General features: G+C 36.2%; 1 protein-coding gene across 6 annotated transcripts in view; it reads right to left on the bottom strand.

Annotated features, from left to right (window-relative positions):
- Nucleotides 1–24,992, bottom strand: part of SYT1 (synaptotagmin 1) — a 354,732-nt gene that overhangs the window by 119,357 nt on the left and 210,383 nt on the right. For 4 of the 6 annotated variants that reach the window (XM_038171613.2, XM_038171643.2, XM_038171628.2 and 1 more), the window contains one exon: nt 10,930–11,121. In XM_038171613.2, the coding sequence (XP_038027541.1) occupies nt 10,930–11,101 (172 nt within the window). In that variant the 5' untranslated portion in view covers nt 11,102–11,121. The remainder of the gene's footprint in view (nt 1–10,929; nt 11,122–24,992) is intronic. The other 2 variants (XM_038171633.2, XM_038171634.2) reach the window with 1 other exon arrangement.

Raw genomic sequence — 24,992 nt, 5'->3', positions numbered from 1 at the left:
AAAGCAGCGAATTTTTGTACCACACAATCCCTGGTAAATAAACACAAGGTTGTTGTAGAATAGGAGTCAGTAAAGTCAATTCTGACATTTTTTTGGGTGCTATTTTATCATTAATGGTATGCCCTGAGTTCAGATAACAATAAGCGTTTTTTCTGCCTACTGTTCTTGCCCTCACCTTCCTTTCTGACACTTTTCTGTCAGCTTGGGCACCTCACTGTCCTATGACTTAAAACCCACCAATAAATATTTCATGAGGCAAGAGAGTTTGGAAATTGGTATTCTGGAAGAGTTTCATAGAAGCGATTACCATCACAGAGTTGTAATCTAAAATGCTACGCTAGACTGAAATTTATGAATAGTAAGCTTGCCTTCATCTTCCTCTGTCCTCCTTGCCTTGCTCATGCTGTGAGTAAATCTGCACCCATGGTGTATTACAAACAAACAGCTAACTCCTGGACTGAGACCTGAAATGCTGCAATCCAGCTCAGAGCATGTGTTTACTGAAAATTGGGTACTGAGGTCTTAGAAACCATGATAAAATAGCTGTTCTTGGAGGGGAAGCAAGGTTCAAAACCTAAAGAAACAAGTTTGAATGTTGGGTTAGCAAGCATGTTGCTTGTGCCAATTTTTTCATGTGAGTTCTGGATAGAAAAAAAATGTTAATAAAATTATAAATGAAATATAACAGAAAGAAAACAGAAAATTCAATGAATTCTGGTGAGGAGGAACAATAAAATGTTTACAAGAAAGGAATAAGGCTTTTTAGCATTTTGTTGTCTAGGGGAAGAATGTATTGCCTCTGTATAAACTGTTATCAGTAAAAAAAAATCATCTAATACCTGTTCTAGTTCTGTAGGTTTCCTCCCTTCTGGAGTATTGCCATATGAGGGATGGACCTGGCACAGCTCACGGGACAGAAGGTTTCTTCTGTGGAAATGACTTTCAATACTACATGCAGTTCACTAGCTTTAGGATATTTCTTCTCTATTCCTTGTCAAGAAGTGCCACCCCTTCTCTATGATGTCAAACAGATGTTTTGGGTGGATGCTACAAGCTGACAATATGGGAACTGCCCACATAGGCTGGGAAATATCATTTGGGCTGCAGCCTAAAACGCCTGAGCTCCTGATCTTCCTGAGACTAAAGGGGGTCAACTTAGAAAACTCACTTAGATCTGCCTTTCCTGCAGCAACAGTGGAAAAGAAACACAGGATTCATGGGGTCAGGTTCTGTAGCTTAGTGTAGGATACTTGTTCAAGAGTATGGAGCCCTAAATACTCAGGGCATTTGCTTATTTTGTCCATTGACATTTCGCAACAAAATGCAATATGCTGGCCTTCAGCCAGGTCTATGGTCCAGTGAGTTTCCTTGCTCTTCATCAAATTATGCACTGACATAAAAGAGTGAACCTATTGGTCTCAAAGTGAGATAAATCAGGTCTGTAAGTTTACAGTCTATGAATCCACCTGTTATAAAGGCCTAACCTAGGTCTCTCCCTAAACATTGAAGTCTGTGAGACCAGCATGATTTCAGGCACATCTCCCTCCAGTTTTTCATACCGGGTAAAGTGGACCTTCTGTTTCTTGTTTGCTCTGAAGAGGACCTAAAGAATTTAACTCAAATCTGTGAATATGATTCCCAGAGCCTGGCTCTTCAAAGTTCAATGTGGAAACCCCGAACATTTTTGGAGCTCCTGTTGAGATGTGGGCTGAAATGCCTTTCCCATCCAAAAGGACAAATCCCATCTTTTATTTTGGTGGCTCTCACTGCAATAAGGAAACAGTGCCAGCTACAGTACTGAAACATGCCCCCAGATGATATAGGGCCTATGAGCAAATTAGGGAGCTCTTGCTGAAGTTGATAATTAAGATTAGAGGCAGATTCAGAAACCTGCACAGGAGTAGGCAGATGGCTTGCTCAGCTGCCAGCTGGAACTCAGCCTTCCTGAGGCACTTATTCAAGTTCAGCAGCACAGGCTCTTTCTGTGTAGTCAGAGCAAAATCTACCCATACCAAGAGCTGTCTGAAGATTTGAGGCCACCTCCACAGCTCGTGCAAACTAGCTGCATGCTCTGGAAGTGGTGGAGATTTTCTCATCTAGATCAGTTCAAGATCTCACTTGAAACACAAGACAAGCATAAAAAGATTAAAAGAATACAGGAAATGATGCTATGGATCTAAAACATTCCTGAAAGCTCCTCCTGGTGTCAGTGGCTTAATATTTTACCCACCTTGGTGATATGGGATTGATGAACAGAAGACTTAAATACCTCATTTAACAATAAAATGATTTTTGTCTCTTTAAAAAAGTTTAAATACTTTAGACAACATATATCAGCCAAAATAAGCGGGGGTGTTATGTATATATAATCCCTCAGTGAAGACTTTAGTTTGGATAATTGTCAGCAGCAAACACCCAGTGCTAAGAAGAATTATTAACAATAACAACAAAGAATGACATTCTAAATCTGTGCCAATTTACAACAGTGCCTCGAAATAACAGAGGCTTCATTATCTACTCTTGTTTTTATAAAAATGCATGAGGATATCTTACAACTTGCTACAATGCCTAGGCACTAGGCAGAGGCACTAGTAGCAGAGGTAAGGATGTGATATCAATCTTACCAGTAATTCCTGTATTTTCATTGCCCATTTATACCATGTATTTTTAAAGAAAATCTATTAAACGTAGTCCCAAGTGCTTTTTTTCCTTTTATGAAGTACATTGCTGAGAAGCAATCTTTAAATGCATTCTCAATTTTAAGTTGAGAACAATTGTTCCATGAACTCTCTTTATAGAGCATTTTCAAAGCAAGATTACAAACCGAATTATAACAGATAATGGGTAATTTCTGTAGACACTTCATCTGTAGGTAAGTTAGAAAAAGACTAGCAAATATTGTGTTTATGTATGTAAACATAATTTTAGTACACACTTCCCATAACACAAAGTAATGAAATTTTAAGATATGTTCTCAGTACAGAAAGGAAGCCAGTAACCACGTTCTGTTTTCTGCTTGTAAATTGAATTCTCTACTCAATTTATATGGCACTGGCACAACTTGACATATCTATAGTGCAATAAAATACCTACCAGAGTCATTGTAATATATAAAATAATGATAGAAGTGATGGGCAAGAGGAGACCATTGGGGGTACTCCAGCACTATTTGTTAAACCCTGCAACCAAACCAAAGGAAGATGCTCACCTCTGTTTTTGTTATAGATGATTTTCAACCCCATGGATGCAAAAGCTTATCTGCAAAAGCTAAAGGGGGGTTGTTTTCTTATATTTTGTGAATGCTCTCAGCATTATGTATTTTACTGGACTTGCTTCTCCTTCCCCTTTTTTTCAGATTACACATCTCAAAACCAACCAGTATTTCTAAAAATGATGCTTTAGACATGTCATTAATAATATATAATTCTGTTTGACACTGAGGTTATACTCCCAGTGTACTTCTGTTTAACAGGCAACATTTCCTTTCACACGGGTAAATCCTCAAGATGCACATGGATTTAGGGTCCTCCCGGGATTTGGATGGATCTGGTACCCCAGGTCAAGCTGTAGGAATCTGTTTTTTTTTTTTTTTCTTATGATAGAATTCATCATTATGATACCAACAGAGTATAATTTAGTAGGATCTCAGACTATGAGATCCCACTCTTTCTACACACAGTTTTTCATCCATGTTCTCACTCATTAGATTTTTACTTCCATTATTCTGGCCTGTCAGCAACTATTTAGATATTTTAGATTTGAAAGCTGTATTTCCAGGACCCCTGATTTCAAGCATTCAAAACACGTTAGGTCCCTAAGATTAATGAAGTTATTGTCATGCTCTGAACTTATAAAATAACAATTTGGAATTGTTTTTCCTCGTCTCATGTTTGTTGTGTCTTCTAAATGTGTGTGGGCAGTGTTTTCAAGCTTCTCCCTACCTGCAGGTGGTCTAGAAACTTTTATTCAAAGAAGAAGAATGCCAAAGTTGTCATGTAATCGTTGAACTCTGGGGCTGGGAGATTCAGGGACAAACCAAAGTAATCTGAGATTTGCATTTAAATTACTATATTTATAAATACTTTTTTTTTTTTTTTTTCCCTCTACTGTTGCACTGTAATAGTTTTGTCTTGTACCTGTTCCATGTTCTAAAATAAATCTTTATTTCTAATTTCCCTTGTTTCTTCCCCAGTGTAAAGCTGCATGTATTTCCCTATCATGAGCAACTGACAATGATTTGATGACAGAACAGAAACAAGAAGACTTAAATTTATGCCTTCCTGCTTTCTCCAGCACAGTTCTTCAGACTTGCTGGAACATCAAGAATCTTCTCTCTTTATTCTTCTCTAAATCTTGCCTGACAAGTCCTCTTTGCCAGGACACGAACTAAACTTTGCCAGGACTGCTCCTAAACTGAGATCACTGCTTATTGTAGTGATATATAGATGTGTACACTAATTCATGTATGTATAGGCATAGAATCATAGAATCATTTAGGTGGGAAAAAACCTCTAAGATCACCTGGTCCAATCTTTAACCTAGCACTGCCAAGTCCACCATTAAACCATGCCTCCGGTTCTTCAAAAAACCTGTGATTCAACTACCTCCCTATATACACACATATATATAGTTGTCATTAGGTGCAGACAGGCAGTTGTCCCTTGCCATACACTCAGACAGGAAATAATGAATTTATTATTTTTATATTATTATTATTGTTGTTATATTTATTTTATTCTGGCTAAGCTATGAAGATCTTAGGCCATGCCTAACATTGGAATGTATAGCATAACTCTGCTATGGAAATATAAATAATAGTTATGGCTGACTTTAGGCTGATTTTTGGTATTTGCCTCTCTTTATCAATCCACTTTTAAAATCAGAAAGCATTCTATTAGCAGCATTTTACTTCTTTTTTATGAACTTCAAAAAAAAAAACAAAAACAAACAACAAAACACCTGCCCTCTCTTTCTCATGTCAGTGCCACCTATACTCAAGAAACCAGTAGGAGAAGCTGTGAAGTGAACAGTGTGAATTTATTTTCTGCAAATGACCAAACCATGAGGTTGATAAAAATTAAGATTCAGAAATACTTCATGCACAAAATTTTTAATTTTCTAATGAATTATAGACAAAAGTCAGCAATATCTCCAACCTGAATCTTGATGAAGAATAATAATGAAATATTAAGAAATAAACTTCATTGCCATTTAAAGAGGATAATAAGCTGGTCAATCAAGAAAGGCAGAAAAGCAGAGACTACTAGGAAATAAAATAGAGGTGTGTCTAGAATGACTACTGAAGGCTGTAACTTTAATTAAAATGGCTAAACATATAAATCAAGAATTATTTTATTTACTGATTTACCCAAATATATCTACAAGTCAGTATGTCAGCTTATTAAGCTGTTATTTAGAATTAACCCAGACCTGAGTCTTAGAGTTATTTTTATATTTTTATTACAGTTTCTTTTCTAGCCTCCAGTCCCATTTCATTTTGAGAGCTATTCAGAAAGCTAGGGAGAGGTAAACAAACCTTTCTCTGCACAGCTGCAAACAGATTGTGAAACAAGCCTGAACAGGACATCATTTTTTAGCCTGAATCATCACATAGCTTTGAGCTCCTGGTTTGGAACACTATCAGTCACTTGTGCACAATAAATCAAATTTAGGGGCTTTGAGGGCAAATGGAGCTGTGAGCCAGCCAAATATTTTAGAATAAGGTTGGTATAGAAATGTAACTTTTTCAATTACAATGTAGGACAGCAACGAACATTAGCAATAAGCAGTAACTTCCTATTAAAGAGGTAATGTTAGTATCCAGCATTGAAAGCAGTCAGATATTGCCGCTATTCAGGATTATACCAGAAACATTGAGTATACTTATTCAGTCAGATGTGTGGTGGGATTTTACTGGTGGAGTTTTTGCTCTTTTATTTACCTTGCCAGCAGAACAAGGTCTTCTGTTCATAAAAGAATGTATTTTTAGGAAACACATTAAATTCACTTTGATTTTACAAACATGCTCATTAAGTAAAATAAAGATAAAACTTAACATTAATAAGCATTGTATGGTTACTATTGGTATCTTGACATTTAAAGCCTCCACTGAAAAGCTGTTGTTGTCTTGCATTCATTTAGTCTTGCAAAACCTAGAAATTGTTTTTTGTAAGTATATGGCAGGTATTTTCCCATCCGGTAGAGAACAGCCCAGATGGAAAAGCAGAGAGGGAGAGGAAGGAAATAATCAATATAGCTTATAAAGACTTTTAATGCAGTTTTGTTTTCAGAAGTGTAAAGTACCATTTTGTCTCTTTGTTTTACCTCCTTTATGTAGGAGCTGTACCTTTTTTTCTCCTTCTGGTCAACAGCTTAAAAATCCTGCTGATTAAAGATAAACTAGGATAGAAAATATAAGAATCAATTAAGATAGAGTGACTTTTATACACAGTGCAGTTGAAAAACAACTGTACTGTGATTATGCAAATCAGCCACTCTCAACCAAAATGCAAGGATTTACATAACGGAGAACAAAATTCTTCACAGTTATGCCTCAGTAACCTTACAGGATTCTTGCACTTTAATTGTATGACTCATTGTAATAAAATGATTCCACTCGCTCACTCGCATTATTCAGAGTGAAATATATGGTAGGAAATCACCATTTTGTATGATTTGTGTGTTTTTGGAAGACTACAATCTCCTGCCACAAAATGTGGAGTATGTTCTTTAAAGAGATACAAATCAACAAAAAGCTTGTACCAATCAAAATTTCAGCTGGGTTTACATGTTGCATCACTGCTTTTGTAATAAATGTATACTAATATAAATTGTCCCTCTGTTCTTCTTGGAACTTTTATTTACTCTTTTTTTTTTTTTTTTAAATGCATTTGCATTTGATAAATGTAAGACTTCTCTGGTGAATGTATTACAGGAGGAAACATCTGTGTCATTTAAATTGCACAGACCCTATCCTGGAGTTTTGTGGAGTGAAATCTTATTGGCGATCCTCATATTTTTAGTTAGTTAAGTATATCTAGCCTATTTAACTCGTGACTTTTGTGTGTTCTACAAAACATACTATTTTAAAAATATGTCTGTTCTGATATAAGGCATATGGATGGAACAACTACTTATTCAGCTGGGTATACTTTGCTGTACCTTTACCTTTGTCATCACCATTATTTGATTTTTTTTTTTAATTTTTTTTTTTTGTGGGGGGGTATATAAATATGACTTGATGTTACAGAATTTTGATGTAAAGACAGAAAGAGGAGAATATTTATAAATTAGCCCCTACTATGGCTGGGCTTTTTATCACTTTAAGTTGATTGCAGGTGAGCTTTTTCACAATATGGCAATGTTATATCTTATTATACTTCCATTAAATCATGATGGCTTATTTTCCATTTGCAGTCATCTTAGGCAGAAGCAATTAAAACATTTAATTATTTCTCTCTTGTACACAGACAATAAATCACTGGCAAGAAAAATACTCTCCCAGTAACCAGCAAACTTTCAAAGCCTTCCTTGTCACATGGTGATATGTCTGTCCTAGCCAAAACCTGGACAGGATGAAGAGACCTTTGGAAGTTTTAATGTGAAAATACATGAGATAAAAAATATGTTGGTCCATGCTGGTCTCCTGCCAGCAAAGATCTGAGAATTTGTTGACTATGTCATTTTCTGCTATGTCTAAGATTCAGGGTCAGGTTGTCCAGTCTGAATCTACCAGAGAACATACTGGTCCACAGTCCACGTGCCACAACAGTTTTTAGGCTCAAGTATCTGTGCTATCCCAAAGAGGCTTCTACACCATTTTTCTGGTTTTTTTTTTTTTTTTTTTTTTTTTTTTTTTTTTTTATCTCTCACAATGCAAGAAATTCCTAGAAAGACCCTGTCAAAATGATTTTGTTGGAACAAATTTACTTTCTGCTATGTTGTAAGAGAGATTCACAAGTACATAAATAAATAAATTGTAACCAGCTGTATTAGTAAAGGTTTGTAAATTTTTCTTCCCAAAATGAAATCCTGAACTTCGTTAGGGGCTAACAACACCTTACTGACAACTGCTTACTGACAAAAAACAAACAAATAGTAAGGAATTGCTTTAATCTTCTGACACGGAAATGAGGCCGGCATGGCCTGGTCTGGCCTGGCCTTACCCCATGATGTTTTGGAGACAGTCTAATTAAACTTATTTTGTGGTCTATTTGTGTTAGTTTATAAAGGACAGCTGTTTATTGGCAAGAAGCACATTTAGACCTGCCAACTAAAGTCCATTCATGTAGTATTTGTTGTTCTCAAAGGAGAAGCAAAAGTTACTTGGATACAAAATGTGCCAACATTTCAGTAGCACTATTTCTTATTTAAATATTAAAAAAACAACACACCCAAGCTCTTTGCCCCTTTGCAGTACAATGTACATTTAACTTTCTTCTTGAAACATCAAAATTAATATATATATATGTATAAAGAAGCAGGATGTTATGTTAAAAAGTCACAGCATTTATTTGATGGAGATGCTGAGAAGATCCAATCATATCTCCAACCTCTAGAAGGTAAACATGGGACTGGCATGGCATTTGTGATCACCCAGGTTCAGTTTTCTACTACAGAATTCCTGCATGATCTTAGGTAAGGGTTGGGATGTCTAAAATGAAGGCAACAATATACACTTCATACAGTCATAATTTAAGATGAACTTTGTAAAAGTAGTGTAAGTTTTTAAAAAAGTTTTAAAACGTAGCGCAGACAGCCTTGACCATATTTGTTCCCATAAAGCAGCTACACGTTCTAAACAAAAAAATATATCAAGATTATTTTTTTTGTCTTTGAAGAATTAAAAGTAGCTTTTATCTTAAAACTGGAAGGAAAGGCATTAGTGCAAATAAATGTTTGTTGGGTAACGGCAGATGCACTATTATTACTGAATGGAAAAAATAGAGGCATAAAACACAAGACGTAATAAGAAGACACACTGATAGTCCTAATTTTTAAAGATTTTGTTCTTGCCTTTCAAGACAGGGATCTGATGGAAACTTTAAGAGACTATTCTGCCAAGCAAAAAGGAGACTATTACAGGTAGAAGGAGAAGCTAAAACAAATAATAAAGATGAAAATGGATCAAGCGGGTCAACAATCAAACTAGTCAAAAAAGGCAGTGTTTTAGATTAATTCTTTGAGCCAGGGCAGGATTACCAAGACTTTCTGCAATTCTCTAAGGAAGCAGATTCCTATTTTGTTTAATGTGACATTCAAAGAACTTCTCTAAGTTAGGAAAAAGGATCTGTAACATGTTCTGTTCTTACTCGCAGCATAAGACATCTTGTTTTATAACTACTAAAATGTATTTCATCATAAATAGAGTTGTCCTATGGCCTAGTATATTTTCTTTTACAAGCAATTTCATCATATAAAGGTAGTTTTTTCTTTCTTTTTATGAAAACAGGAGTAGTTTTATTTGGAAAGATTCTCAAAATGGGACTTTACAATTGTCCTTAGGGTTGTTTTAAAAAAGTATGCAGCAGTGCATTCAAAGTTCCTATGTATGTATTTTCCTAGATTTATCAACTGTAGTTGCTAACACAGTGGAAACAATCCACTATTTTGCTATTCTGAAACCAAAAGCTTAAAAATAAAGTAATATCTACAAAAAAAAAAAAAAAAAAAAAAAAAAAGTCATCCACGTCATTGATATAGCATGATGAGCTATAAATTAAAAGAGAAAGTATTTTGAATGTACACCATTTTTCCCTCAATATCTTGTCTTTTCTTTTTCTCTCTTTTTTTTTTTTTTTTTTTACTTTTGGCAGTTTTGTTTTTCCCATGATATCAGCAGGCAATTTCATTTCAGTATGGTCTGCACTGGACTGTGCAGATTATCAAACTAATGACAGACGGACTTCTTACCACTGTAACACCTCTACTCTTGCAAGTGAGAATTTCAAGTGACAGAGCAAAGCTGTTTGCTATCAATTTTGCAAAAACTGCATCTGCCAGATTGCCAAGATACATTTCAGAGATAAAAACATCAATTAATATTCTGATTTGTTATCTGTCTTTATCAGTCAAACAGGATTTCTTTTAACAAATGATAAAGTTCTAAAATGAAAACTATCATATATGTTAAAATAGCTTCTTGAAAATATTTTATATTCAGTTATTCTTTTGAAGTAAAATAATTACAGATTGAATGTCTCTATAGTGCCTGCTATTGAAATACACGGTGTCCACGTTCATTTCTACAAAATGCCAAAATTATCTGCTTGTATCTTTAGGTGTTTTTTAAATTTTAAATAACAACAAAAAATAATAAAAAAGAGGATTTTTTCTTTCTTATATAAAATGACACTGAAAATACTGAATTAGTTGAGTGTTTAATGCCAGTCTATGCATATGAAAACATACCAAACAGGTTCAAGCAGACAGCAAAAAGCTTTGTGTACAAACTGATGCCCCAACTTTGAATCAACACTTTCTAACAAATGCCAAAATAACGCTACTAACAGAAATATACACTGGTACTTTAAAAGTCCCCAAAGATACACAGTTACTTTATTTCTCAGTATTTATGGTTTGAAGCCAAATTCTGCTTTAAGGTACTGTGGCCACACTATTTATAATACACATGAAACCAGAAGCATTACTGTTAGGAGATACTTCAATCCTGTGGCCACTGTGAAGTCCAGCTCTGAAGTTTCAGCAATAATTTGTTGGAAAAGTTACAATGACATATCAAGAATAGGCTCAAATCACATATGAGTTTGTTCTTATCTTTTCTACTACAATTAATTCTGAGGAGCTTATCTTCTGATTTTTCTAGTTTGAAAACATTTAGTCTGCACTCTAAATAAATGACAAAGATGAAAATTTCAAGTTAAATCTAATCTGCCAGCAAAAGCATTTAATCAATCAAGTTTTACTTACATGGAATTTTGTTCAGTTCATTCATGAACTTCTCTTTTAATTTAGAAAATGCATCTTCTTTTCCTCCCCCTCCTCCGGGACTGGCTGGTTCAGTGACATTACTTGGAGGAGCTGCTGCTACTGTGGTAGCTGGCGGTGCTGCCAGGGCCTCATGATGGCTTTCACTCACCATTTTAACCCCTGTGGAAGCTGCTGTTGGGAAAAAAAAGAAAAATAATATTTACATCATGAAAGTGGATCTCATGTCAATAAACGACGAAATAGGCAGAATATCACTTGGTGCTCATGCTTACTGGGTAAATATGACTGCATCAGCATACTGCTTCGTGTTCTTCATACAATATTTATTAGACCAGAAAGAAGTCTTTTGCGGGGTTAATTTCAGACAGAATCATTTTAGTGCTTAGAGTTCTTTTCCAATAACGTTGATTCTTGAACTGCTGAAATTGCAACCTCAAAATTCCTGTAAAACTCTCATGCAGATTTACCTTTTGCTCTTCAATTTTGAAAGTATAAGTACAGGGGGTAATAAGTGCTCCCTATGTGCAAATTTCACAGTGTATTTACAGAATTATTTATCCAGGAGAGTTACAGAAGTGCAGATAATAGCCAAAGTTTCTACATAAAATAAATGAAGTGATAAGAATATAATAAAAACACTTCAAGCTTTCTTGCCAAAGTAATAACCTATTGTTTTATACTTAAGCAAGTTGTATATTAAAAATAAATTGATTTGCATCCATTTTTATCTTCATTTATTGAAGGCAATTTTCCTTCCAGTTATTTTGTGTGACATTTGCTACTGACAATATTCTGTTAAATTATTCACATGTCTCATTGGTGTATTCATGAAGCCACGACATCTGTAGCAGCCATATTGAAGAATCTGAAAGACTGTCACAAACATAATCCTACATTGGCATATTTTTCATTTAATGTTTAATGGGCATTCTGCAAAACCTCTGCTTGAGCTTATGGTACAAAGCGAAGAATTTGGGGCCTGCGGGGTGAAGGTGAGATGAGACGTACAATGCAATTTCAGTATCACCAGAAGGTTGGCTGAAATGTTTACATTGATTCTGAACACAATGTTCTGATTTTCTCCTGCATCCTAAATATCACTAATCTGAATAATCACACTCTGTTTTCCTTCAGAAAACCAAAGGGAGAAAGGGCTTGAAAGATAACAAACATTCATTATTGCTCTGAGCATACAATTGCTCTCAGTCCCAAAAGAAACTTGGCCTTTGACCTTGTGCTGAGAATTTTAAACATCAGATGAAAAAAGGCAACACATCAAAATTAAAGGAGCATGAGCATCTGACTGCATGCAATCTGACTGCAGCAATGGATGTTGCTGAAAAGTACTCAAATCACTAAATCCAAATGAGGATTGGCTTTTTGTCCTTCAACTTTTCTTCTGTAAGCCCACAGTAAGGAAGATCTCCTACCACATGCCTCACTGCAGGAAGAACAAACCTTTGGAAATCACCCTGACCATTCCCATCATTAAGCAGGGGTTTGTGTTTAAGTGTATTCTGGAACAGAAGTCATCCTTTAATACCGTCATTTGATGAAAAAGATTTTAACTAAATAGGGGATTGGCCTTATTCTGAAGAAGCAATGTAATGGATATTTTGCAGCCATTTTATCGACGCAGCACTGAATGAAGCAGTATTCCCTGCCCGCCCATTGCTCCCGCCTTTGCCCTCACAGTCTCTAGCCTAATATAAAATCGTGTTGACGTTGACACAGAATATGTGTGTGATGTAGCTACATAAATATTTCATATGCAAGCAGTCTTATCTATTTGCCTGTAACAACACAGGAGCAGTTCACTATCTAAAGCAGACCAAAGCTGTTGGAAACATTCCAGTTAATAGCCATGAACTTTGGCTCAAGTCTGATGTCTGCAAAGATTTCCCCACTTGCCTCCCACAATAACAATCGGGAAAAACATGTAGTGCATAATTTGTGTAGTATGGAATAATGTGCCAGCTCTCTCAGACTGGGAGACTTTTTCCATATGCTCTGATGAATGCCAAATACTATGAAGCAAAACATGCAGAGCCATCAGCTGTAAACATCAATGTTGTTTTATATTATAGCATTTTGTCAATGAATGTCAGTTAAATCAGAAGAAAAGTTGTATGATATATCATAATTAAATCAAAATTAAATTGCTTAATTATAATATATTGCTTAATTATTTCAGGCCTGGCAGTTGACTATTTTATTTTGTAATGGAAGACACAATTTGCAGTGATGACTTTCAGCTAATTAAAAATTAAGGCAAATGTAATTTATTTGCTTCCAGTTTTGGAGCTATATTTTGAAAATATATTAGGAGAAAAAAATTTTTTAGTGTTACACTTTCCTTTATCCAAAACAAGGAAAAATAACAAAATAGAGTATTTCTCTAATCTCCAGGAACAAGCCTCAGTAGAGTCCTAGTGCAGTTAGAGGTCACTACATCTAATGAGGCATGCAGAAATGCTTTGAGACTTGCTACAGAGCCTTCGACCTTTACACGCCAATGACACTGTCCTGATATTTTAAATAGGTGTGAAGGGGCTGAAAAAGCATCTTGTCTCAGAAGAAGCTGTCTGCAGTAAAGAATTTTCTGAAGAGCACATGCCCACTCCCTTAAAGAGATAACATCTGATGGCTTCTATTATTGTAACACTGCAGCAGCTTCCCACAATAATGGTATAAACACTGCCATATTATTAGAGACTGCAGAGTACTGGATAATTAGATTTAAATTGCCTTTTACAAAAAAAAGGGGTTACTTTAATGCTGCAGTGCATTGCTAAAGGTAAAGATCTACAAAAGACTAGCAGATTACCTGCCATTTTTGAAATGGCAGTTGAAAGCAAAAATTTTTTATAGGTTAAAAAATTAAATGTCGTAGAATTCAATTATGATTTCCAGTGCAGTGTTCACTACAATGGTGATACTGCTAGGCATGAAATGCTGTATGTTGCATGTGCAACATGCAGTCATAACTAGGAGTACATTTGTAGTCATAAATAAAATTGTTATTTCATTTACATGCTTCTATAAAGACTATATTGCTTGAGCATGCTTATTCTTTGTTATACACTGTCCATTCTGACTAAAATCCTTACTAAACAGATGTAAGACAAACAAATAAACAAACAAACAAAAACCCTGAAAAAAAATACATGGAATGCTTGGAAGTAATGCTTGTTGTTTATATCCAGAAGTAGGAAGTGTTGACTGAAAATGCAGAGATGATGATTTGAACCCTTGAGGATGTTGGGGATTTAGAACCTTACTATTCCCTATGCAAGAAAAAAATTGACAAAAACAAGTATCAGCTCAGACATCTACAAAATTTGTACATAATTTCCTCTGAAAAGGAAGAATCTGAATAATATACAAATGCACCCCAGAGATTCACAAAAAGGAATATATTTCCTCACGGAGGTACAAAGTATTGGCTGACTGCCAGGGAAGGGAAGGGAAGGGAAGGGAAGGGAAGGGAAGGGAAGGGAAGGGAAGGGAAGGGAAGGGAAGGGAAGGGAAGGGAAGGGAAGGGAAGGGAAGGGAAGGGAAGGGAAGGGAAGGGAAGGGAAGGGAAGGGAAGGGAGGGAGCTCCAATAACATCACAGAGATTTTGAATGGGTTCTATTTGGTTAAGTTACAGCAGGTATACCATAGCATCCGCTGAAGGATTTAGTGAATACTTAATCCCAAGCACAGAAAATTGGTGTATTCCTTCTGCATGGATTTCAGTCAATACAATTTTGCTAACTTCTTCCCTTACCTGCTGAATACAAACAGGGTGGAGTGAGATGGTGAATAGATCAGACATGCCATGCTGACCAAATCGTTCTCCCACAATTAGAGATTAGTTGGAGAGTGCCATTTTACATTGCGACTTCTCAGATTTTTCTGCCATACTAAATATTTAAATGCGGTTATTGAACATGTAAAAATATAGTGTTACTCTGAGGAACTTTATAAGTTTTCAGAAGTAATTGTCACCATTTGTTCAATGGTTATTGCTGTAACTGTGACAGAGCTGGTCACTGAACCCCAATAAACATGCCAAGTTGTAAATTGGCATCTAGATTGCTAAATAGTATTTCCTGTACAGCTTTATCTTTTCAGCATCCCAAACATGTTCAGCTCAGCAGTTATATTCAGCTTGGGATATAATCACAACACTTATCCAAGAAAGAAAAAAATTACACATAAACATCACTTCTGTTTCTCTGGCATTCCTGTTTACAGTTACCATGCACTGAGAGAGAAAAAACTATCAGCTTTCAGTGCTGCTTTGTCCAGGGTACAGTCAGTGTTACCAGAGAGAGGTTTGACACCACACTGAAAATTTACCTTATTCCATTAGACTGTTTTTAATGAAATTAATTCATCACTAAGAAGATGGGAACATTACCAGAATGTCTAAAGCTATCTACAATAAACGATCTCTTCCTAGATTGAAGTATTCTGGGATGTTAATAATACATTTTATACTCATTCATCTTCCTATTAATGAAATATGCTATCTTTCTAGCTTCAGTAATGGACATTTATTTTAAAAGACAAGCTCAAAAAAGAGACTTTCTCGGCTTTTTGTAAAGATGGGTCTGTAACTACATTTTCAGAAGAATGGAAGGTCACAGTAAAGATGTCATATCAAAACAGCCTTTTCACCACTACCATAGAGGCTTACAATGCAATCCATATTTAATACTGCTTTAGTGAAGATACACAAAGGGCCAACATTTCATGGGAAGAAAAGGTTTGATGAAGAATTTGGGTGGGAGAATTCAGATGTCCTATCTGTGCTGCTACAGATGCACAATAAACGCCCCAGCAAACCCTCAACGACTCACTTTTCTGCACCTCTTTTAGTGGAGAACAAATATTTCTCCTGCTGCCATATGGAAAACATCAGTTCAGCTGAAACTTTCTAGACCCCGACTTTACATTAGATCTTGAAAATGGTGTTTACAGCTACGCATCAACACATTTTTTGGCTTAGCTGAACAATCAAGATAAGGCACCTAAATCTGTCCCTAGAAGTCCATGGCTACTTTATTGCTTCATTTTAGAAATGTCTGTGCCAGTAGCGTCCTGTCAAAGGAGCATCACTGATTCTGCAGTGGATGCCAGAACATCATGTTGTGATATAGGAATGGTTAGTTAGATGTGATGAAGACCTCACATACGTGGAAGGGAGAGACCTCTGAGTCCAAGTTTTAAGCAAGTGTGGGGGTGGCAAAGGAGTCACGTACCAAATCAGACAAAAGTGTTGCAACTCCGAGGTAGCAGACAGTAGGAGAGCTTGGCAGAAATAATTTTTGACAGCTAGTCAAAACTGTTAGTTCTGAGAACCAACTAGGAGACTGAGTTATCTACAGCACAGTCCCAGAACAGGCAACAAATCTTCCCATTATTAGGCATGAGCTCAGTATCAGTCTCCAGAATTTGCTTAAAATAGGAAAAAACAATTTAGAAAAACAGCTGAAAGCAAGTAATGTGATGGCTAACTCCAAGCTCATCTTTTTTATTTATTTTTTTTCTTTTCTATTTGTAGGCTCAAACATGTTTTGCTCCTCTTCTCAGACATCTATTTAGTTATTATTTCAGGTGCTTCTGGCAGTGTAACTGTATGGAAAGTTTATGTATTTAGATATGAATGTCATCCTTAGACCTCCTCTAGTATTGAGGCAAAGCATGCATGTGAAGCATCTGAAAAGTCAGGGGAAAATGAAATCTTGTAAGATTTTCAACCTCATATTCACACTGAAAGCCTGTTATCTAAGTATGGGTTATATTTAAATAATATCCATATCTCTGTGTACTTTTCTTAACCCGCTTAACTTTTAAAATTAATTTTATGTTTAATAAACATAAAATATATGTAGAATAAGCTCAGAATAGTTCACGGTTTTCTGTAATGATAAAATAAATATGTTTTATTTAATTGAAATGATAAGAAAGTATGATTTCACCTCTAAGCATGTTTCAAAGCCAATGTCACTGAAAATGATCTGCCCAGTGTATGGTAAGCCATCTGATTTTTTTTTATAGCCATCTGATTTATTTTGGTGAAAATTGGAGTAAGACAAACTCCTCAGTACATGGTAAAATATGTATGTTTCTCTTTTAGTTTCCTGATCACCCTTACTAAATAAGGTGGAGCTATTCAACACACAGGGCTCTGAAATATCTCATGTTGCAGAGTCTCTGTAAGGGAAACCTTGGCTTCTCTTTTCAGAAAGAACCTCAGTCTGCTGATACATGAACTATGAACAGCTAATCACTGTATGCAGTGATCTGCATACCAAACTATGCAAAATGATATTTTCAGACACCCCTTAAGTAGTTGATAAGCCTGCTGTTAATTTAAGTGAGAACAGTGAAGCTAACGCTATTTTTTTCCAGCTAAAAGCCATAATTTTTTGACTGCACTTCAAACTCACTTTCCTCAATGCAAGAGCCAGAGGAGCCAGAATAGCTCACAGAGAAACATAAAAGTCAAGAGGAAGGAGTAATGTGGCAAGTCAAGAGTAGCGAGCCCTGTGCACAGATTCACTATATAAATGCGTATTTCCCTGACTGCGTTCTGAAACTATTACTTTCCCCTAAGTATATGATATTTCTTAGTGGAGCATTTCTTTTGATTTTTCGGGGTAATGGGGCTGGAGACAGGCCTGTCTCTCTGGATGTTGACATTGTTGTCATGTTTCAGCAGCAGCGAGGTTACCAAAGCTGTCAAAGCATCAGAATATGTATAATTTAACCCCTTTGCCTTCCTCTATTGCTGCAATGCTGTTCCAAAATGACTGAGGTCCTTGATACTAGCTAGAGTTATGAATAGGAATGAGGGAAAGAAACTACAGCAATTTCCTCCCACATGATCATTCTGTCATCTTTCACACTTGCATCTTGTTTCCTGAAGCTGTAATCTGCATTTCTACTCCCCAGGTATTTACTTTCAGACTTCCTTTATACAGCAGTGTAAGACAAAAGAATTCATATAAAAATTAGTGTTCAGCTGCATTTAAGCATGAAATTCTAATACAGTCCACGGAGAATTCTTGCTGTTCCAAAACCATTTTAGAGTAATCTCACAAATAATGAAGCCCTTTATATCAATAAAATCCTTGTTATGTACATTGCATAAAATCAATTTATATTCACACATTTGGCTACTGTCCAATCAATGTCTCCAATAAAGCCTATAAACTAGGAAAGTGCTACAGAGACTAGCTATGATGTCAAAAAGTCATAAGGAACAAAACAACAGAGATTGTAAAATAATACAGGGAAAAACACTATTAATATTCCTGTTTTGGTATCTTTGAATTTTTCTTCTGTTGAGATTTCCTATATGTCCCAATTTTTGCAGTCAGTAACAGTGGGATTAGTGAAATTAATTAGGAACAGGCAGGATGGTACATGAACTAAAGAAGCAAATACAGGGGGGACCTGAGATGTACAATTCTCTGCTACCTCACAGATTAGTTAAATCCTGGACTTAGGCTGTGAAATAATTGGCAACTCTGAGTGTGATTCTACTCTGACAAGTTACTATACAAAAATGGCACCTTCCTTCTGAAAAAAGATCTGCTCCCTATGTATATTCAATCATATATGCTGAATTTAATGAGTATCACATTTCAGCTTCAATACTTTTTTTTTTTTTTCTGTTATATATTCAGTATAAAAAGCTAAGAGAACATGAGCAAGATTTTATTCTTTCTGTGCATCATGAATGCTATTATTAACTAAATTTCAAAGATCAGTTGATTATATCTCTGAGAACCTACTGCAGGTTAAGCAGTTATACCCAAAGGCATACTTGTAGGCAAGCACATAAAATTTGGGCTGTGTTACTGGTGGTAGGTGGGAGAAGGGAAGAGCTCATTTAGTTTTTGAGATCTTATGATAAAATTACATAGCTGGCATTTAGAAAAATGTAAACAGTTGGTCTTTGGCATTAAAGCTCTAAAATGTGTCACCTAAGTGTACTAATGGGAAAAATGCTCACATGTGACTGAATTATGTAGATCAAGTTTTGCAAATTCTGTGTGACAAAGGATTTAGATTTTTCAGATACAAGCAATCTAGTATTAAAAACCTCAATAGCTCACCACACGTATATCAACCAGGTAATGCAAAGTACTTGTGCTTGTACAACTATACCTGTGTATATATACATCATGGGTACATATTTATCATGTATGCACAAATGACATACTACAATGCTTGCTATGAGGTGACTAAGAAAGTATTATGACTTGACTGTCAGCAAAGCAAACAATGTGAGTCTGAGTCCAAGAATTTTATAATAAACAGTTTTGCAGTTTTATAAACAGATAGCAGCTTTGTAGGGAAATACACAGTTTTTACAAACTTTTATAAAAAGATTTTCAGAGATTTCTTCAGCCACATGACCGCAGCACTGAAATGAGGAACAACCTGGCAAAACTATGAAAGTAAGCTGACTGGCTGTGACAGGTTCTGCTAACTGCAGCTATGTGGAAGTCACTTTTTCAAGAATATCACCAATCCAGGAAAGAAGAGTACAGGGGTGCAGGAAGCATCTGCATTCAGATTTTTTTAAAGTTGAAATGAAATGAAATGAAATGAAATGAAATGAAATAAAATAAAATAAAATAAAATAAAATAAAATAAAATAAAATAAAATAAAATAAAATAAAATATTTATGGTTGATTACTGTACTTACTGTTTGAAGGCAATCTTATCAGCACATAGAAAGAGAAATAGTGGAAATTGGAACTAATTGTCCCATAATGACTGATATTTTTTCCTGCTGTTGAGAACGATATGCTGTCATCCAATAGCTTTCTGCACACAGCAGGAGGCAAAATTATCAATCAATTATGAGACAATTAATTCCTAACTTGTAACATTTTTCTACTGAAAAGAAAAAATAGATCCTAATTTAAGATTAAAAATTATGCATTCCCTATGGTGTTTTGTAAAGCCATCTCTTTAAAATATTTCCTTATAAATATCTAAAATTATTTTCACAATTTATAGACCTACACTGAAGCACTTTATAAAATATTAGGGTAAGCACTACTCTCTGCTGATGGTACTATTAATTCTCATTCTGCAGTTATTTCTGTAGGTGAACAATGTAGCAAGGATGCCATCACAAGAATGTTGTATCTAACTCATGCATGAGCAATAATAAAGAAAACAACTTCAGAATAAAGGTAAGGAATGTAAGAGAAGAAAAGAAAAAAAACACCTTGGATTTAAAATAATTATATAAATATTAAATATATAAAATACTTATAGTTAAGGATTGAATGGTAATTTAGGGATTCTCATAAGTTTAAAACTTTCAGATTTTTGGCACACGCAAATGCTTGGTGTAGCCATCTTCCCACCTCTTCTCTAGACCAGGGAGAGGCCATGCGACATAGCTTTGAATCCCTTTGGATAGACCTTGGCCTAAGGCTGCCTCTGTTTTGCTGCATCTGTGCTCTGAAAGGGAAGAGTCATCCCTGTACAGCTTTTGAAAAAAAAGCTCTTTGGGTGCTTGCCAGGACACACACCTCACCTGGAAGAAAGTGGTAGAGATGGTTCAGAAGAGCTTCATTTATGAGTCACTCCTGATTTAACATACTCTGCTGATTAGGCAACTACTTGCTCAACGTTCTGGCTGCTGAGCATCCTGTTTTGAGGTACTCATGTCTTTAAAACTATACAGGAAGCTTGACCTAAAGCTATGATACAGTCCAAGGTTGTAGAGAGTAAAGATATTTATATAAACAGCATAAAAGGTCCTCTGATCAATTCTACAACCTGTATTTCCTCTGCTTGCATATACAAGATGACCAAAGCAGTCTGGAGTCTCCAGCTGATGGTATGACCCTCTCCAGGTCATGAATATCACCCATTTCCATCTGGAAGTTCAGCACATCTTTGAAAGAAATTCTTCAGTCATCTGCACCTTCTGAGCTCTCAGTTGGATTGAGGCCAACTGAGATGCAGGGGCTGAATTCTGAAAACCATCCTCCTGTGTGCCTCATCTATGCTGGCAGGTAAAGTCCCAGAGCATTGTGCCCTTTTAGACTGAGGGATGGATCTACTCTAAATATGGACAACAGTCTGCAGTAGCATTCTGATGGAGGCAGTGATTGATAGACTACTCTGCCTCATTAGCCACTTACTGCTGCAAGAGGGCAACTAAGGTTAGCACTATTGCCAAAACAACCTGGGGAGATAGAAATCCTACTTAATAGGCATGGCAGATTCATTTCTATTGCTGGCTTTCCCAATTTTGTTCTGTGCTTCTTCCTTCTGCCCAGTACAGTTCTCTTTGTTTTAAACCATTGACTCAGTGCTTGTTGGTGGGAAAATGCTGTTCATCAAAAGCCTGTAAGTAGGGTAATTCAGTTTTTCAAGTTTGTGGATGCAAACTTGAGCAAATTTTACTTATGCTTTCCAGAAATAATCTACTAGTAATTGAACTTAGACTGCACCGAACACTCACTGGTTACTGGATGGTTACAGGAATGCTATTTTTCAACACAGGTACTGCCGCTGTGGTTAGATGTCTAGCAGTTAAACACCCTAGTACACATTGTCACATTCTTCGCTTTCCTGTAGATTTACTTGATTGAGCTGACTGTCCAATTGGGACATCAGAAGGGCTGCATGTACATTAATTGCCATACATTTAACATTCATGCAGAAAAAAAACCCACACACAACAGTTTTAAGAGAGCAAAAATGTGAGAGAAACCAAGTTCTACTTTGTATTGACATCTTATTGATATAATAAATAAAAAATCTCTTTTAGATCTTAATTTCTTTGATTATTATCATATTCATAATGTCTAATTGCATGCTTCAATGTGTTAATGCTTTTTGTTTATTTTTTTCTTATTTCACCTCTTTTTTCTTTTTTCCTTATTTATTTATTTATTTATTTAATTGCAAAGCTCAGTGTTCAGCTATGGCATTATAACCATTTGTTGGTTATGAGCCTCAACATGTACACGTCTGTTTAAAATAAAAACAAAAGAACTTGCTGATCATACAGGGATAGGAAAATAATCTGTTGTCACAGAGCACAGAACAAAGACACACAGTGAGCTCCCACTTTTCTACGTCACCATAGCTGGTGTATGTCTTTGTCAAACTTTTAGCTGAAAATAGTATCAATTTTACTATTATAAGATTGGGGCTCTGCTGAGTAGCATGGCAGAGCAGACGTGTAGTTGGGGAGCTTTGGCACTAAAGGCACACATCCACTGAGCTTGTGTGCTACCCCTGCGTGGCTGGTATGCTTGGCTACCAGGCAGGGTAGCACCACGCTCATACTCCCTGCTGCTCCATGTGTTCAAGAGAAGGAAGTGGCCGGGACTGACAAGGGGTAATTTTCACTTCATCTGCAGCCTCTGGTAGCTGTACTCTGTGCTCTGCAATCTGTAAATCATAGTGCAGTGCTCTGGAAAGGATGAGGATACTGAGCCAAACCAGAAGCAGGATGTAGGGAGGCCAGCATGGTCTTTAAGACTCTTCCAGCACACGTGTTTCTGCTTTGTTGTATGGGCATTTTGCCTTCATGAAAGCATGTAAACACAGGACTGGAATCCAAAGATAATGCCAGCACTACTTGCAAGAGCTTGGTCCTGTATAATGAATGCAGCACTAATTATTAAAGAAATTCTTGGCTTTCTTTAACAAATTTGCAGCCAAGAGCTTTCCAGAGATTATATCTACATTATAAAAAAGGAGCACAAAAGCATTCAACATGATTGATGAAAATGTTTGCTTTCTCTTTAGCGGAGTAATAAATAAGTTAGCATTTCAAAGTTCTCTAAAGAGAAGAGATACTAAAGAGAAAGCACGTGGAGGCATTGTTCTGTAACACAGGTATTTGATGAGCTCCAGAAATCTCTTTGGAAGAGAAAAGATGTATTATAGTGTGTGAAAAGAAGAAATCTTCAGGCTGTTATCTAGTTGCTAAGGGCTGGTTCTTGATGAAAACAGAGCAGAATAGAATGGATAGTTTAAGCACTGTGAGGTAAAAGCAGAAAATTGGACTTAGAGCACAAGGGACATTCACAATGGAATGAAAGTGGATGCAATAAAATGTTAAGAATGTGACAAGGAAAAGATTATTCTAAATATGAAGAGACAAAAGTCAAAGTTTTGCATTCACTTCAACAAAGCCTTTGGAGGAAAATAAAGTAAAAAAAATAAAAAATAAAAGAGGAATTAGCCCTCCTGTAAATTAGCAAAGAAAAGAGAAAGATGAAAAGAAGAATACCACCTTGAGGTCATTTTAGACCAAGCAGCTGCTATTAAACTTTTAATTACAACCTTGTATTTTTTTTTTTTTTTTCTACAATTGCTAGGAAAAAGAAGAGAGAAAAGCTTGAAACAACATATTTCTGAGCTTCACTCTGTTTGTACTTTTGCTGCCAAAATCTTAAACAGAATAATTTAAAATTGTTTAAACTTAGGCAGAAAAAGACTTCTTCTGCATTTGAAAGAGTGTATTATCTAGTGCCTTTAACACACACTAGAGCAGCACTTTTGTCTTCTGCCCATTACAAAACCAGCAGTTTTAAGTTCACAGAGTACCTACAGACCAAAAGCGAAAGTATTTCCTCAGAAGTTAGGAACAATTGCCTTGCCCTACACCTGTGCAGTCTGATATTCCTTGAATATTTTAAGAAACCTGCAAGTCAATATCCACTGGAAGTCCCTTCCTATCGAAATCTGGGCTAACGTGGCATCTGTGTTTCAGATGTTACCAGCTGTCACTGTAGGAAAGTGCGAAGCAGCATTTATGGCAAACAGTGGCATTTCTTTTTAATCCACAAACAAAAGCAATTCCTGGAATTTTCATCACCTTTCCAACCATTTGAAAGCAATAATTGTTAGCTCTGTTAAATACCTTCTCTTTCTAAAGTAATACTCTCCAAATGCAAATTGTAGTCACAGCTGCATAGGAAATCTACTGCCAAAATACACCATTGGGAGAGAAGAAAATATAGTGGCAGCTGGCTGTCTCCAAAGAGGGAGAGTGTCATCTCTGTGAACAGTCAGCTCTCACAGAAGAAATGCTAAAGAGCAAAGGACTGCAATACCACTGCAATAGGCACTGGCTGAGAGTGGACACTGCTAACAAGAACAAATTGGAGGCTGTAAGTTTAGCAGAAGAAGGAAAGGTCAGGAAGGCTGGCAGAAGCACCAGTATGCCTTTGCCTACATGCACAATGAAACTTCAGTCAAAATTGTGTGGTGTAAAAATGACTTTTTGGTTAGTTTGGATTCAGCAAATATTCTTTACATCTCTTGCTCAACCATTTATTTGTGTTTGCAAAATTCTGACTAAAGCTTGGGGACTGCTTCACTCGTTATTGGTTTATCTCCCATTTCCATGAGTTTATAACTAGCAGGGGACAGTTTAAGGAATAAAACTCAGGGAGATGGTGATGTAGCCCTTCTGTAAAACTTCACAAATCAAGTTGTGATGGCACAACATTTCAAAGAAATCCACATTGCCTGTGGCATGGGAATAGCTCAACACAGCAGCTTTTCCTCCTGACAGATTGGGCAGATTCAAAGCAGAGACCTACAAGGTGAGAAACTGCGGCTGATGAGAACTGTCTTACAGCATGCAGTCCTGTGGTCAGAGCCTAATTTGGAGGTGAAATATGTCACAGGAACACTGAAATTATAATCTCAAATTTGCAGAAGACACCCTGGAAGCCTTTATATTCCTACTTTTTCATCTACCATAACCATAGTTATATGATTACTACATATTTTACTGGGTCATTTGCAGTGCTTGAATCATGAACTTTTGGATTTACACTGCAGCCGCACTCCAGCTCAATTTGATACTAAGAGCAGTAGTTTCTGAGCCTAGCCCACATGGGAAAAGAACAGCGCACACTTTGCTGGGCTTGTTATGGAACCAGTTGTGAGATGGAAAGGAAATAATGGACACTAGGGTCTTAGGTGTCTGTATTCTGCTTAGCAAGTGTAACTATTGCTTTGCATTTAGAGCAGTGGCTAG

Source organism: Anas platyrhynchos, chromosome 1, assembly GCF_047663525.1.
Source record: "Anas platyrhynchos isolate ZD024472 breed Pekin duck chromosome 1, IASCAAS_PekinDuck_T2T, whole genome shotgun sequence".
In the NCBI taxonomy this organism is placed as follows: Eukaryota; Metazoa; Chordata; class Aves; order Anseriformes; family Anatidae; genus Anas; species Anas platyrhynchos.
Note: the sequence above shows the minus strand (reverse complement) of the source record. Positions and strands in the feature narration are given on the sequence as shown.